Source organism: Talpa europaea, assembly GCF_964194135.1.
Source record: "Talpa europaea genome assembly, chromosome: 2".
NCBI classification, from domain to species: Eukaryota; Metazoa; Chordata; class Mammalia; order Eulipotyphla; family Talpidae; genus Talpa; species Talpa europaea.
The window spans coordinates 149,593,233-149,610,368 of NC_140068.1; the positions used below are offsets into that span (position 1 = coordinate 149,593,233).

The following is a 17,136-nucleotide window of genomic DNA, read 5'->3' on the forward strand; positions in this document are numbered from 1 at the left end:
CACAGCAGGATGAGCGTGGAATGGAGCTAAGGCCAAGCACCATATCTACCTAGTCCCCATCAAAGATTTAGAGTATCTGGTTTGAGTCCCAATTCTAGGATCACAGGGAGTTCAGAATTCTTCCTGTGATTTGTCCCTTTCTGCCGTGTGGAGAAAATGGAAAATATTGCACATGCTCTCTCCTCAATCTGGTTAGAGATAACAGCTCCAAGCAACCAAAAAAGGTAACAAAGACCCTCTTGGAGATATAAAAACTGCACAGAAATAAGATCTAGATGTTATCTTCATGGCCAAAAAAAGGGAAAAAAGGCTTTCAAAAGCACATGAACTTAGATAAATAAATTAGACAAAAGATAAAAAAGATTAAAAAAAATTAAAAGCTAGATCTCAGCAGAGGCAGCCTAGATAGAATTACAGACAGTCAAATGTTTATTGGTATATCAAGCTGAGTTGGAAATCTTTCACTTATAATCTGGGGAAATTTCCAATTCAAGCAGCATGATGTATGCTATCAAAAAAAAAAATAATAAAAATGTTTGCTTTGAACACTCCAGAGCAGACTTTGAAACACAGTCTGAAGCTGTGTCCTAATTTCTCTGGGAGCCAAGAGACAGGAGTGAAAATCCAGCCCCAGGGCGGGCTGAGGATAAGCAGGGGAGGAGGGAGAGGCCCGATTTCCTGGATGCCAAGGGCCAGAGCCACAGAATACCAGAGGCTGAGCTGGCTGCTGATCCGCAATTTAAAAAATGGGTATTTAAAATAAATTTTACCCTCAACAGACCTTTAGATATTGATTTTAGCAATTCTTATCTTGGGTTCACAAATAAGGACACGGTTGCCCAATGGGTGGGAACCCTGCCTGCCAGCTGGAATCACTGGGGAAGTTTCTCCAACAGGACCAGACCAGTTCACGAGACTGTCTCTGGGGGTGGAGCTTTGTGACTGTTCTCTTCTAGGTGATTCTATTGTGCAACCAGAATCTCTAGTCCAAAGTCTACACTATTACAACTACTAATTTCCCAGAAAGCTAAAGGTAGACAGGTGATGAGTACCCACCCACCTACACTCATACACCTGTCTTCCTACCCCAAAATGTGCAATCCTTACTGCCATAGGAATATCAAAGACTGTGAAATACTTTTAGACAACTGCAAAGGGTACAAATACCTAGTGTAGGAGCTAGCGACAGTCCATTGATACTTTCTGGTCATTACTTCAGAAATATTTAAATTTACAATAAATTTATAGGGCTTGTAAAACCCCCTGCACCCCAAGAAAGCACCCTTGTTCTTCAAAACTATAGAAATAGCATGATTTTACCTATGACAGTTTTCTCTGTCCCCCTAGCAAAACACTTTACCAAAAATTCAGATTATGTAAGAGTACTTCTGCCAGTTTCAAGATGAAAAGACTGTTTTCGTGATGTGAAAGGTTTCTGTGATTAAAAAAAGCAAAAAATCGGGCAGCAGTCCTCCTGCCCACCTATGCCTATGCAGGTGTGTCTCTGCCAACTTTCTCCCTTTGCAAAGCAGCAGAGGCATCTCTCCTTCCTGGGCTGCCCACCTGTGACCACACAGGCCTCTCTTTTGGCAAACCTGTCCCTTTGGGGGCAGTTCTTTCTGCCCACTTGTGTCTATGCAAGTGTCCTTTATTTTTTCTCCCTTTTTATAATAAACCTTTATAATAAAGACCTTTTGGATATTAAAAAAAAAAGTAAAAAAATAAAAAATCATCAACTTGTAAAACAAAATATATATATTTTTTTGCTTTTTACTTTTATGCAGTACATCTCAGAGCCTTTAGTATGCTCCTATGTAACCCCATAAGTAGACTGTGGTTATCTAATACTTCCCAAACTTATTTAGCCAGAGAATTTCTTATTGTTCAACTCTCAGTATTACTGTACCATAGAGTCACTTTGAGGGACACTATTTAGGATGCCATCTGCAGAGACAGTAGTAACTTAATAGTATTAGGTTAATGAAAGTAGATTTGCACATCCACACACAAAAAAGTAGAGATACATAACTCCTGAGAAATCAAACGGCTCCAAGCAGATCACCCAAGGAAAAGAGTTCTGTGGAAGAGGTGGGAGGCTGACCCCCAGGCCCTGGGCAGCACCTTGCAGATTCCAGCACTCACCTTTTGGGTGGTGAACAATGTCCCTTCTGTGGTGGTGACCTGCACTTCCTCACCAGAATAATCAATACTTTGCACCTGCTCGAGAAAAACAACTGTGAAAAAAACATGACGGAGGACAGACCTATGTGATCCAGGATCCTTTCCAAATCTATTATGTGAGCTGACATCTCCAAGGCTACAGGGAAGCATTTCCTGGCATTCGGAGATGTAAACAACAGTTATAGCTTATTTCAGGGAAATATCAGTCATTAAAATTTACAATACAATGGTGGAATTTGGAAGTTCTTTATAATAAAGTATATGTGTGTACATGTGTGTATATGTAAGTACATATTATATACTTCATTATAAAGTATATAATATGTATATATTATGTGTGCATATACATTTGTAAAATTGCCTCTAGATTAGAACAATGCAGGAAATAATTGTGGGGGAAAAGATTTAAAGGGGAAAATTTATTTATTTTTTGTGTAGAAGAACTGGGATGTAGGCCAGAGGTGTGGGGGGTGAGAGGATTCACCAGAGACAAAGCGGGGAACAGAACAGCAGACTGACTGAAATCCACTGCTGAAGGGAGCAGTAGGCGAGACAGGAGAGGTCTGCTGAGCCATGTGGGTAGCTCCCTGGTGGGGGATGGAACTCAGGCTGTAGTTGTGATAGCACTGAGACTTAACCCCTAAGTCACTAGGGGGACCCTGAAGGGAAAATTTTAAAGTGTAGCTGCATTGGGTCGGGGTGTCTGGGAGCAACTTGGACACTTTATTATTGATGACAATGCATCTCAGGCACTACTGTTTTGAATCAGCAGCAGTTATGTAACCTCAGTGACATGGGTCACGCTATGGCCATAGGCTCCATGTACCACAGAAGCGCATGGAGACCCTGGCTGAGGTCAAAGCAAGCTGGGGTCTCCTAAGTAATCCACATGCCCCAAACGTCTCATCCTCGCCAAAAGAAGGCTGAGCCAGCGCCTCCCACTGTCTCCGATACTTACCGGAGATTTGAGCCGTATGTCCAGTCCTTCGGCCAGTTTCTCAACAATCGCAGAGTACCCGGGGGTCAGGAGTGTGTGGTCACCAGCAAACTGGGCAAAGAATTCATTGTGGTCCCAGGAGCGAGCAGACACCTGGGGACATCAGGAGAGGTTGGATACACCAGAGGTGGTGGAAAGGCTTGAAGCTGCACCTGCGGGACAGTAAGGCACCCAAGGCAGGAAAAGCCACCCACAGGGAGGGCAGGGCAGCTGAGCAAGGGGTGCAGCATGAAGGAAGGAGAGGACAAACAGACTAGCCCAGGTGGACATGCTACTATGGAAGGCAATTCTTTTCTTTTTTTAAAGATTAATTTATTTATGCATATAAGAACTGGGGTGTAGGTCAGAGGTGTGAGGGGTGAGAGGATTCACCAGAGACAGAGTGGGGAGCAGAACAGGTGGATTGACTGAAATACACTGCTGAGGGGAGCAGTGGGCGAGACAGGAGAGGTCTGCTGGGCCATGTGGATCAGCTCCCTGGTTGGGGATCAAACAGGTGTCTTAAACCCCTGCATCACCAGGGAGGCCCAGGGAAGGCAATTCTGCACGGGAAGGCTTATCTTAAAATAAAAGCTGGGTATGACGTGGGCTTGGTCACGACTCCTTGGTCAATATTATATATATTAAAATTGTTTTATGTATCAACAACCCTGGGAAGGGAGAGTTCTGTAAAGACTAACACTGCGTTTGATCACCTCCCTGTAGATGGATGCCAACTATCTGTCTTCAACAAGAAAATTTTAAAAGGCTGGCATGCAGCATGATTTTGGAAAACAGGACTATTGCTAGTCACAGCCAAGAACTGAACAGGGAAGAGGAGGTTCCAAAGTGGACAATTAGTCATCAAGGAGCCTCTCTTCAAAATACAGCACATCTGAGATTCAAGGTCATAGTTGGTGAAATGAATCAGGCAAATTTAAATTTATTTCTCAGGGAAAACAGACCATAACTGCAAGGGCGCTTTGTTCTGGCAGTGTCTTCAAACCAGGATTCCACAGATGCGCCTCTAGGGTCTCCCTGGAGTGCTCGAGAAGGCGGGGAAGACAGGAACACGCACACCCTGGCCCAGCCCTGATGCAGCCCAAGAGCCCTCTGGTATTTGGTTTTACACACATCGCTTCCTCGCCAGCATTATTTAAAGGTGTTTCTTGCTTTAAATTTTTTTTTTTTCAAAAGCACTGTGCGGTCAGTACGCTCTGAATTTGTGGTTTTCAGGTTTTCAAGCAGCAAAACCACTGTTTCCTGTTTACCCCAAACACTTAAGAGTTCAACAGTGAGACAGAGGGTGAGCCCACGCTGAACGTCTTCAATAGGCTCTTGGAAACGACAACTTTAAATGAAATGATATCGAACGAAACCAGGTCTTCGAATAATGTCCTCTTGTTCAACCTTCAGCAGGATTTGTCTCCCTCATCAATGTCATAACGAAATGACCCCGAACGGAAGGACGTTATCCGAGCATCTGCCGTTTAAAATACACACACATACAGAAAAACAAGCATTTTCCAAGCCCATTCACACCTGATGGAGGTTGCTGCCACAGGCATATTCCAGGTTACTGAGGTGGAACTGAAGCACCTGTTCTTCCAGCTCACTGAACTGGATACCAGACTCCTTAATAAAAGCTTTGTAGATCTCCTCTATCTTTTCTGCAATGGGAATGGATGAAAGCAGAAAAACAGCTTTAGCTTTAGCGTTATTCCGTCATTCCTTACCCTTTGCTCTCAACCGCTTTCACCCCACAAAACCCCAAACTTCCAAAGTTCTGTCCCAAGTCAAGGGAAAAAGGCGCCATGCTAAGGTTGGTGTCTTGCAGAAAGATAGAGCTTCACTGGAAACAAAACTATGTGGGTTCTTTATCTTCAAAAAAAAAGTTTCATTTCTGCTTAGCTAAGCAACTGTCTCTTCTTTTGCTCAAGGTCAAGAAAGCGCCCCCCGCTTTCCGTGCATATAGAAACACGCACACACAAAGGATTCCAGTTCCCTCTATGGTCCTGCTGACATCACCTTAAAGTCAAGTTCTTGTAACCGCTCACCTCAACTACCAGACCTACCGCAGAGGGCCCCTGCTCTATCCTCAACCCAACAAGATGGTTCCCTGGTGGACCTTCATCTCAAAAGTCCCCTGTCCTGTTGCCTTTAATTACTGGTTCCCCATCATTGTGGAATCTATTCCAACCCGCAGTCAGCCAGCCTCAGCACTGCTTTCGTTTCCCAGACAGCGACCGATTTAGAGGCTCTGCTGTGATGCCTACCACACCCCTCCCTGGCAGGTCTCAGTGCTGCAAGGTGTGCTACCTCCACGCCCCTCACTGAGACGCCCCTGCTTACAGCCTAGCATCACTTGGCCACTGCAGCCATCAGGGTCGCCCTCTCAGAACCCCCTTTCAACTTGAACTATCAGACACAGCCCTGTGATACCACTGCAGGGACTATCTTAGAGCCCTTTCATGGAGGGTGAGGGAGGGAGGCACCTGTCTGACAAAGGCTAAGAATCTTAGCCCACATTACTTCCATATAACCCCCCAAGGATGACAACTACTGAGCACATTGCAGACTAGAAGCTTCTATAACATGCTGTGCATTTGCTTGACTCAAAACAGAACTGAGTACCATTTAACATTTTTTCCTTGACAACTCAAGGTGGTCATTAAAAGAGTCAGTTATTGCACTAGTTACATGGAGATGTCCAGGGGGCTCTGTGGGCCAGGCTTTTGCCCCCAGACTGCTGGGCTTTTCAGTCACTTTCAGTCCCTCCTGTGGCAGTATCATTCCTGCCTCTGCTATGTAGCTTTTATCTTCCTTTAAGTTTTGTCGTGGTTTGGAAGAAACACCGTGATGGTTAGAACAAGATCTAAAATGAAGTCTAAACACATCAAGAGACGGCTTAGTGTGGTTTCTGTAATAGTACATAATAATGTGATGTTTTTAAAAAGTGTACAAATTCATAATATTTTTCATAATAATGTGATTTTTAAGTATTATTTAAAGCTTTAAGCTATCAATAAATGCTTGAGAACAGAGGCTTGGTAGAATTAACTACAACTTCTTAGTACTTCTATTTGTTATTGTTTTGTTGTTGTTTTTTTTTTTTTTTAATTCAGCCAATAGTGAGATCCCAGGGAGCTGAGATACTGCTGGGCAGGCTGTAGCTGTGACCTTATATAGAGATGTGTGCACCATTATTAAAGCTTTCTAAAAATATATATTGATGAGATGAAACAACTGCTTACTCACTAGGTATTGCTGATCCTCCCTTAATAACTTTTTTAAAGTAAGGTCAAGACAAAGCAATGTTAACTTTTTTGTTGGGTGACCCTGATCGAGGTGTAAAGGAATCATCACCCAGCAACTTCCACACACGTGCAAGACACTAAGCAGGTTCTGAGATTGTGAAGGCACCTTCATAACTCAATTCCAGAAAATTCAGCTCACCACTTGGTCTGCACACTACCACACTGGATGAAAAGACCCCAGGGGGTGACCACCATAATTTTCTGAAAATGTCCTGTTATGTTTGTCAGTCGATTGTGGGGTGGGTCTCAGCACCACTGGGGTAGGCTGAGGGGAAGCTAAAGCAGGGAGACAGAAAGTGTACCCCAACAGTTTCAGTGCATACAAGGGTGAAGAACTGACAGTCCCTTTACAGAACCATATAGCTGAAGCAAAGTAATGCCTTGCAAATTGAGTTCAAATGTTCACACTTAAAAAACTCTGACATGCCTCCAAGAATTTCAGTGAATGTATTTGGGTCATAAAATTGTAGGTCAAATAAATATTAATATCAATGTATCAATATCAATGTAAATAAATATTAAAATTGCAGCTGGCCCCCCATGGAAGTCAGTCATTCTAGACATTCCACTTGTTGTAAGGGGTGGCGCCCATTTGAATATCAAAGTCAAAAGATTCTGGCATAAAAAATTCTTAAATTGTACTATATATTCTTTCATTAAACAAAATACACTGCAAAAACCTTATCCTACTGCCAAATAAAGAACTGAAATGAAATCCTGGCATACAGAAACTCTTACTAGAAAAGGTATTATGTGGTGACTGTTCACACATGTCTTATCACAGGTTCCTTGCAAGTGAGCTCCTCTGGGTGTTTGAAAATTAAACATTGAAGTCATTTTTTAAAATACCAGCTATTATGTAAAGATTTGTGTATGTGAGTGTGTGTTTGCACACAAGCCTATAAGGGTCCCTGAGCAAGCTCAGCATCTCTCTGTAGAAAATTCTGGAGAACTCGTAGCCCAAAAGGAACACTTATAAGGACTATCCCCCCTGCATACACCCAACCTCAGGGCTGGATGATGTCACTATTCATCAGCCTTAGGGTACAGTGAGACTCGGATGGAACCACCAGAACACCATTCTCCCCATACCTCCTAAAGGGACATCTTGCAGCTGAGTCTTATCCTTCCTCCACTCAGAGACAACATCCAAGAGAGCATTAAAATGAAAGTCCATGCGCTTGTCAATAGTGGGGTCAGTTATTCTTCCACCTTCCTGAATTAAGTCACATCTTTCTCCAAATTTATGCATGCTGATGCCAAGCTTCAAAATAATAAGAATAAGAAGGTGAACATTTTCCCTGGAAAAAATATTTACAGGTTCTCAGCTGAAGTTAGACAGAGCTCTCATGGAGAAAATGTATCTCTCAAAAATAAAGCTCAATAGGCTTGACGGTGAATGGCAGCAAAGTAAAGCAGTGAAAACACAGCATGAAACGTATGAGACCTTATTTGATGAGAATGTGAGGGTGGCAGCGATTGCTTCTTTCTAAGCCATGCACTCTAGCTTTGCAGCCAATACTGGTTAATGCTTCAGATGCTTTAGCTGTGCAACTGCCTCTCCTCGCCCTTGACCTTCGACCTCCTCCGTGGACTCGCAGGTAATGAGCACACAAACACGCAAACACTCACAGCAGAAGTGGACACTGAATTTACTGCTAATAAGTGTTTCAGAAAAAAAGACTTGGGCTAGAAGGTCTTCGAAGAAACTAGATAGGGTTACCCGATGGAAGACAGGATTGTCCAGCTAAATTTGACTCTCAGATAAACAATGAGTAATTTTTAAAATATACCTATGTCCCAAATAGTGCATGCAAAATATCACACGGAACATTTGGGACATACTTCCACAAAAAAAAAAAAAAAAAAAACACCAACTTTTATTTATCTGCAAATTAAATTTAACTGGGCATCTTGTACTTTATTCGCTAAATCTGGCCACCCTAAAATTATGAGCTCATCAAGTGGCCTAGAAATAACACATAACTTCGCTAATGATCTTACGAAAACAAAAACATCCTTTAAGTCATTTAGCGCCACCTTCTCCGAAAGGGAAAAATGAAATCTTTGTATTTACTTTTTAGAAGGAATGAGGGAGCAGGAAACCATTTAGGGAGATGATATAGTATCTGGTCGCTTATCAATACTATACACAAACAGAGACTTTTCTCTTTATCTACAATACAAATCTTAAAGAAACCCACTTGTTCACACATGAGCGCTACTGGGTTGTTGACACAGCCATTGACAATCTGCGCTCCTCTGCCCACAGTGACTCCTTTGAAGGATTTATCATCCCAGACTCGGCCTCCAATTCTGTCTTTGGCTTCTAGGATAGTCACCTAAAAAGGACAATGAGGGAATGCTGAACTGGATCAAATTGTCTTACCGTCAGCAGTATTACACCTATAGGATGACACAGATAAATAGGCTTCATATTTAATTAACATGTCATGTTACTAGAAAAACAACTTGACAAAGCAGGCAGTGTGAACAGGATGTGGAAACAGATGTTAAAAACAATCAATGTAGGGCCTCCCTGCTGGCCTAGGGGTTAATTCTCAGCACTATCACTGCTACTGCCTGGCCTGAGTTTGATCCCCAGGCAAGGAGGTGACCCACATGGCACAGCAGACCTCTCCTGACTCACCGGCTGCTCCCCTCAGCAGTGTATTTCAGTAGATCTGCCTGTTCTGCTCCCTACTCTGTCTCTGCGGAATCCTCTCACCCTCTGTACCTCTGGCCTGCACCCCAGTTATTCCACACAAATACAAAAGTAAGTAAGTGAGTAAATAAATAATCAATCCATGTAGGCCCAGTACGGAGTAACTGAGCTTCTAGCTGGAGAAATCCCTCAAACTGTTTCCTCTGAAATCCCTAATAAGGGTTGATGAACTAACACATAAAATGTCCGTTGAAAGCTTTCACTAAATAGTACCCTATAAATTAAAAATGCACTACTAAAAACTAGGGTAAGGAGGTGAGTTTGTCCATGAAATATCTTTGTATGTCACAAAATTCCATTAGCACTGCAAATAGGTCTTCACTTTCCTAAGATATAACTGTCAGTTTTTAAAAATCCCTAAGATGTAGTATATCATTCCCGAAGATTAATTCCCTAAAATATAACTGTTTTCTTAAATTCCTAAGATTTATTATTTCCTGAGATAATTATTTTTTTAAATTCCTAAGGTAATACATTATTCCCTAAGCGATAACTATTATTTTTAAATCCCAAAGGTAATATAATATTCCTAAGATAACTATTATTTTTAACCTCTAAAATATTATATTATTCTGTAAGATATAACTATTTTTTTAAATACCCAAGATATTATATAATTCCCTAAGATATAACTTTTTTTTTAAATCCCTAAGATATTATATTATTCCCTAAGGTATAACTATTATTTTTTCTTAAATCCTATGCCAGCCTGTCTAAAACAGACCTCATGGGCTTGGTCTGACAAGCTGGTCTTCCACTGGACTCTTATTTATTTATTTTTAAAAAAGATTTATTTATTTATGCATACAAGAAGTGGGGTGTAGCCAGAGGTGTGGGGGGTGAGAGGATTCACCACAGACAGAGTGGGGAGCAGAACAGGTAGATCTACTGAAATACACTGCTGAGGGGAACAGTGGGCGAGACAGGAGAGGTCTGTTGTGCCATGTGGGTAGCTCCCTGGCCAGCCGGGACTCGAACTCGTGCTGCAATGGCTGCTGATAGCCTCACAGTGCTGTGACTTATTAACCCCTTTCGCCACCAGGGAGGCACTTCCATTAGACTCTTTTACCAAGTCCCTCGTGCTGGCAGAAGAAGAGCTGCTGTCACTAGCCAGGCTGGGGACCTGGGGTCTCTGCACTGCCCTGGGCAACATTAACTGGTTACAGGAGCCCTGTTCTGTGCACAGCTGGTCATTTCCTCTCTGGAGCGCTGAAAGCTCTCCTTCCCACTGCTCAACAGGTTCTCTCAGGTACTCAGAAAAATCTATGTCACGACCACCAGAGGAGTGAGGGTTCTGGGGGGGTCTCCCTTGTCACTCAGAAAGAATAAGGGAAGAACAATAAGGGGCCTGTGGATATTTTCCTTCCGTAGACCTATATTCTTCAGAATCTCCAACCAGGAAGGCTACTTGTGGTTATATCCTCCCATTTTCTTTCTCTGCCTTCACATGAACAGAACCGTCCATTTCTAGATTGTTTTTAGTGTAAGAGGAAGGGTACCATTCCCCCTAGGCTCTGGATATTAATCATCTCCTCTTAAAATGATCTGTTGGTTTGCCAAGTAAAAAACAAGACACCTTAACCCTAATTTCTAATACAGAAATAACTAAATGATTGATTGAAATACCCCATAGCTTAATGTTACGAAGAAGGTTAAATATTTATTTATTTATTTATACAAGCACTGGGTACAGTCAGAAGCATGGGAGGGTGAGAGAACTCGCCAGAGCCAGAGCGGGGAGCAGAGCAGGCAGAAGGACCGAAGTACACTGCTGAGGGGAGCAGCGGGCGGCAGGAGAGGTCTGCGCGCCATGCGGGACCCTCCTCTGGTGGCTGGGGAGCAGCCGGGGATCGAACCGGCGCCGCAGAGGCTGCGGACAGCCTCGCAACCCAGCGCTCAACCGCTGCGCCACAGGGGAGGCCCACGAAGAAGGTATTTCACAATATAAACAAACTTCCTGGATCCAACTCAGAGTCTTCCATTTGGTCAGCAATATAATGTAATCCAAGACTTAGGTCTTCCATGCAATCCAGATAAAAACCTCTCAAATACCAACGTTTCTCATCTCTGAACTCTTCCAGCAGAGAAAAGATCATGAATAAGAGTTGTCATTTCTTTTAGCCAGATAGAAAATAGTGAAAAGACTAACTCAAGTCTATCAAATTGATTTACATGTTTGGTTTAACTGAAAATCAATTCTCTACAAAATAAGTTTTTCAAGTGGAGAAATATTTCAGACCTAGGAAATCACAAACCACCTAGTGGATGATTAGTATGAGTCTAACATAAGTGAGATACTGAATCGCAACATTTTGGGGGGATCACAGTATCTAATCAGCTAATTTTGAACAAGGGGAATAAGGCAACATACTAGATAAGGAAAAAAAATGCTTCCTTGGAGAAGCAGGCTATCTGAAACAGGTAGTTTACCTAATAGTCATCTAATAATGTCTCAACCAATGATTAGCTAATTTGAGCTTGTTTCCAAAAGCAAAGCTATTTGTTTTCCAGAGTAAGATTCCAAGCAAGTCTTTGATATGAAAATTTGAAATAGGATTTCAAAACATGAGAATTTAACTGGGTATTTCAGAAATTTTTGTGCGACAAATATGGTGGATTTCCAAGCTGCGATTTATTGTCTCAAACAATTGCAGCTTCAAGGGCTCTTGCCCCTTCTGTTGTGCCAGTGACAACCTGTCAAGAATTTCTGCTTGAATACCAAGAATCTGCTCTGACTTCTCACTCAAATTAGAAACTCTCTCCAAAGCTATGGGAATATTCCATTTTCCACTACTTTCTTTAACTAAGCCAATTTCGAATTTTGTGTCTTTTCTAGGATTGACTACCAAGACATAGAGACATAATTTATTTAGCATTCTTCACTAAAATCAGGATTCTTTAAGTCTTATAATATTTGGAACAATGGAGCAGTTCACCATCTGTTTCCGTGTCCATGTCCCAAAAATCTTACCTTAATTCCAAAGTTATGCAGTTGTCTAGCAGCTGCTAATCCTGCTGGACCAGCCCCAATAATGATGACCGATTTCTAAACAAACAAACAAACAAAAAATCTAATTAGAGCCATGAAATCAATGTTCTCTTTCAGTTGTTCTGGAAGCTTCTAACTTCCCATAATGCTAACTCATCAACGTTTGCTTAATGTCCATAGAAAGTTATTCTCCTACAGAATGGGAACGTACCTAGATTAAGTAAACTCTCAATAGTTGGGATAACAGTATTTGAGTCTTTTCCCCAGAGAAACACATACTCTGCAAAAAGTCTTGCTTTATAATTTCCATGGTGATAATGTGGCTCTCACTAGTGTTATTAATGTGATGGACTAGCATTTATCACAACCATGGGCAGTGGTCTCGCCGGAGCTGCAGGCACCTACATTGTGATAATCTTTAGGAAGAAGGCGCTGGTCGGCACCCACGTTGAGAACCCCTGTGTTGATGAGACCTTTTCTCGTCATAAAATAAAGTATCCTCTCCACCTCCTGCACACACCGGATGCGCACGAGACCCCGGACAATGATGTGAGGAATACATTTCTGAGGCGTGAGGGCTTCCTGTGGTTGGAAAGAAAACCACACTGTTAAAACAAACAAACCAAACAATTCCTTTCCTGGAAAAGCTAAACAGAATCACCAGATGAGCGAGCGATTCCATTCCTAGGGACACACCCAAAAGAACTGGAAACGTGTCCAAACAAAACATTCTCAGCAGCTCTCCTCCAATAGCCAAGTAGTGGAAACTGTCCACGTGTCCATCCGTGGGCAAACAGACACGCCAATCGTGGATACAGGGAACATGATTCGCCCATAAAAAGAGGGGAAGTCCTGATCCATGCCACAACATGGACAACCTTGACAAGCAGAGTGAAGAAGCTGGTCACAAGCGTCCACACGTTGTATAATCCCACTTCCATGAAATGCCAGTAACAGATGAGTCAACAGAGAAAGCCAATTAGAAGTTTCGAGAACATTCGGTGAGGAAAGGAAAAGGGAGTCACTGCTTACTGGGTGTGGGGTTTCCTTTTGGGGTAATGAAGATGTTCTGGAACTAGATAGCTGGATGGTTATACGACGTTGCATATATATTTAATGCCTCTGACTTGCACATTCCCAATGGTTAAAATGATAAAAATTTACTCAGTTGAAGTGAATATTTTACTACCAAAAAAAAAACCTCTCAGGGTAATTCCAATCTATCATTTATCACTAACATATAAAAGGGAAGTTTGCCTGGTGAAGGAAAAAAAAGAAGAAAGCGTCAACAGGAGAATACACCACTTTGTATTTTATCATGTATGTTTCTCCTGGTCCACACTGACTGCTATGTGGGGCAAATCATTGCCTGGGCCCAGTGCTGTGAAGTCAGAACAGGTAGGGGAGGGGTCCCCACTCTAGGCCCCTCATCTACTTGTCATCAACCCCCAGTTCCACAAGATCCTGATCAAACACAGGACGATGAAGATCAACTCGAGGTATTCAACAAACAACACATACATTGTGGACTTGGATTGCTGCAGGTCAAAAATTTGTATTGGTGAAGTTTAAGAAAAACCATTTCATAGATCTAGAATAAGATCCAGCCATTTCACTCCTACCCAAAGAATGCAAAAACACTAAACTGAAGGTACATACACACACACACACACACACACATATTCTGTAAACAGTGCTGCAATGAACAAAGTTTATGGACATCTACATATATTGAAGGGCTACACACAATGGCCAAGTTATGGAAACAACCTAAGTGCTCAAAGACAGATGAATGGATGAAGATGTGGTCTATACAGAATGCAATACTACTTAGCTGGAAAAAGAGATGACCTCTCGCCATTTCTGATTACATGGGTAGAACTGGAAAGGATAATGGAAGTAAAATAAATCAGAAGGAGAAAGACAAAATACTGGATGTTGTCACTTGCATGTGCAATATATAAAAATAAACCAAACATTAGACAAAACTAAACCAATAGCAAACCCTAGAAGTCTGACTGTAGAATTGAGGCTACCAGAGCAGGATGGGGAGCACGGAGAGCCAAGTGGGGAGGGGACATAATGGGTTATGGTGGAGAATTGTGGGCGCCTTGGTGGTGGGTGTGGTGTGGTGACTAAACCTCTACATCACAGTGTTGCAAACCAATGTTACCTCAATTAGAAGGAAATCTTTCAAAGTCTTTGACTCTTTGAAAGCAAATATTTTTGTGTTTTCTACTAGAATATTATAAATGTTATGTATATATATGTATATATATTATATGTATTATTTTCTTACTAAAATTAAAATAGGTCCAGGCTGACAAATTGGAGATTTTAAAAATAAGATTCTTGGCCAGAATTTTCAAAATCCAATAAAAAGAATTGTGAGAAAAATCCCTCTGAGGCTGATTCAGTAAGGAGTATCTTTACAGCTTATTGGAAATTCTGACCACACTTTTGCTGAGCTCAGCAAATGCTTACTGAGCATCAACCCTCAGGTCTTTTAGGGAAGACTTAAACACGTATTCTACCTTACCCAACCTAATCACCTGGGTATAATTCATATAAACCGCATTAATAGTTACAATTTGTTCAAGTCATCTCATCCTGGTATTTCCGGTGAAATACCAAGATGAAACTAAAATTCCTTTTTCTTTCCTTCCTTCCTTCCCTTTTATTTATTTTTTAAAGAATATATTGAATAAAGATTATTTTGGCACACTTATAAAATATTCTGCACTTGACAGTCATTGAAATAATTGAAGACATTGAAAAATCAGAAAAATATTAAGATCAGGTGGCCTCTGTTTAAATAGAAGCTCATGTTCCCATCTTTACCCCCAATTTATCTTTATTCCTTTCAAAGTGGGTACTGTGCAAGGTCCTTAACATTTATTTGTTCCAACAGAGAATAAAGTCTTGTTTTTAGTTGTGTAGTGCAGAATAGGAATCCCTTTCCTCAAGGGGTTTACGGTCCATTCTTTAGTACTTTTAGTTTTGCTCCTGGCATTGCCATTAGAACTCTTGAAACCAAACTTTCTACCTTACACTCAGCAGAGAGCCAAGAATTCTGATCATATACGGTCGATAGTGGAAGTGCTCAGCAAGGAGTATCTGGACATTTTGGTTGTCACAATGGGAGGTGCTACTGGCAACCAGGGGGTGGAAGCCAGGGATGCCACAAAACATGCTAACATACACAACACAGTGCCCACCTTAAGAATAAACCCCCCAAATTTCAGTGGTGCTGAGGTGGAGAACCCTGGTCTGAAGATTCCATCCACAGTAAAAAGCTCCTCTTTCAGACAAGCCTCTGTCCATGACTGGTCCTAACACACCGTCATTGACTTCATGTCCACTGGTGTTCTTGTTCTTGAACCAACTGAAACAGGGGTGTGGGCAGGGCTGCTCATGCCTACAAGCAACCCAGAAGGGTGTCCAAGAACTGAACTCTATTCTGACACCACTGACCCAGACAGAGCACCAGAGTCTCTTGGTCAAGGGCTCAGTCCCTGGAGTCCACCTTCTACCTCAAGTCCAGGCTGCCTGCACCCAGGCTTCTGACCAACTGGCTACAGCTGGGAGGTTCTGACCCTCTTCTCAGACACCCATGCTGTCCTCACCCCAGATAATCTGTGTCATAAATCAGAGATTCCCAAGACACCCTCCTCAAGTTCAATTAATTTGCTAGGACAGCACATGATAGCACGTTTACTCACAAGACCTCCGATTTATTACAAAGGATACGAAAGCTATGAATTAACCACCAATTAGAAAAGACACATAGAGCAAGGCATGGAGGAAAGGTGCGGCACAGTTATGCCCTGTCCAGACTTGAGATCCTCTCCAAATTTCCATATTCACCAACCCCCCAAACCTCTGCAGCCCCCTCCTCTTGGGTGTTTACAGAGGTTACATTTCTTTCTTTTTTTTTTATAATTATTTTTTAAATTTATTTTTTATTTATACAAGCACTGGGTACAGTCAGAAGCGCGGGAGAGTGAGAAAATTCACCAGAGCCAGAGCGGGGAGCAGAACAGGCAGACTGACGAAATACACTGCTGAGGGAGCAGCAGGCGGCAGGAGAGGTCTGCGCACCATATGGGACCCTTGCCCGGCAGCTGGGATCGAACAGGCGCTGCAGAGGCTGTGGGCAGCTTTGCAACCCAGTGCTCAACCGCTGCACCACCTGGGAAGGCCCTACAGAGGTTACATTTCATAGGTATGATGGATTAAGTCATCAGCAGCTGGCAACTAAGTCAGCCTCCAGCCCCTGGCTCCTCCCTGAAAGTCAAAGGGGCGGGATGAAAAGTTATATCCTCTATGCAAGCTGGTTTCCAAGGCAACCTGCTCTCATCCACAAAGGTATTTCCAAAAGAGACTTTCAGTAACACAGCAATGAAAGACAACTTTAACACTTTCTATACTTAGAGGTTCCCAGGCTTGGGAGCTGTGAGCCAGACTGTGGATGCAGATCAAATGGATGAGAAATACTTATGTTGGCCATGCAGATGGTCCCCGTAACAAGATGACCAAGTATATGATTTCCGATAAACCCCAAGATCACACTTACTTTGCAGTTCGTATGCCACAAGGCCAGGATGAGGTTCCTCAAAGCTAGGTACATGGTGGGGTCCCGTGAATACTCGGGGAACTCATAGAGCTCATCCAGCTCCATCACGTCTGGCCTCACACACAGGGCTTTGCCACACTCATTGGGCTGGTAGAAAGGCTGGAAGTAGCGGTTCATGCCTGGAACTGACAAAGAGACATGAACAGGGAATGCTACCAGCTGGAACTTTCAAACCCAAGAGAAGTCAAGAAAAGAACAAGCCAAGAGGGAGTGTAAACAAACTCCACAGTTGATCCTACATAAATCCTTCTGCATCCTCCAACCAGTATGACAAAATGTGCATGAATCAAACCAATACATCCCCCATTCTTT

The 17,136-nt window shown here is 42.4% G+C and overlaps 1 protein-coding gene across 4 annotated transcripts in view; it reads right to left on the reverse strand.

The window, feature by feature from the left end:
• The window catches only part of KDM1B (lysine demethylase 1B), a gene marked incomplete at its 3' end in the record, with an annotated part of 53,410 nt that overhangs the window by 14,041 nt on the left and 22,233 nt on the right, over positions 1–17,136 (reverse strand). For 3 of the 4 annotated variants that reach the window (XM_084228930.1, XM_084228929.1, XM_084228928.1), the window contains exons 8-15: positions 16,765–16,949; positions 12,594–12,770; positions 12,171–12,245; positions 8,679–8,816; positions 7,567–7,738; positions 4,700–4,827; positions 3,140–3,271; positions 2,143–2,217 (exon numbers count right to left, since the gene is read on the reverse strand). In XM_084228930.1, coding sequence (XP_084085056.1) covers positions 2,143–2,217; positions 3,140–3,271; positions 4,700–4,827; positions 7,567–7,738; positions 8,679–8,816; positions 12,171–12,245; positions 12,594–12,770; positions 16,765–16,949 — 1,082 coding nt within the window. The remainder of the gene's footprint in view (positions 1–2,142; positions 2,218–3,139; positions 3,272–4,699; positions 4,828–7,566; positions 7,739–8,678; positions 8,817–12,170; positions 12,246–12,593; positions 12,771–16,764; positions 16,950–17,136) is intronic. The other variant, XM_084228931.1, reaches the window with a different exon arrangement.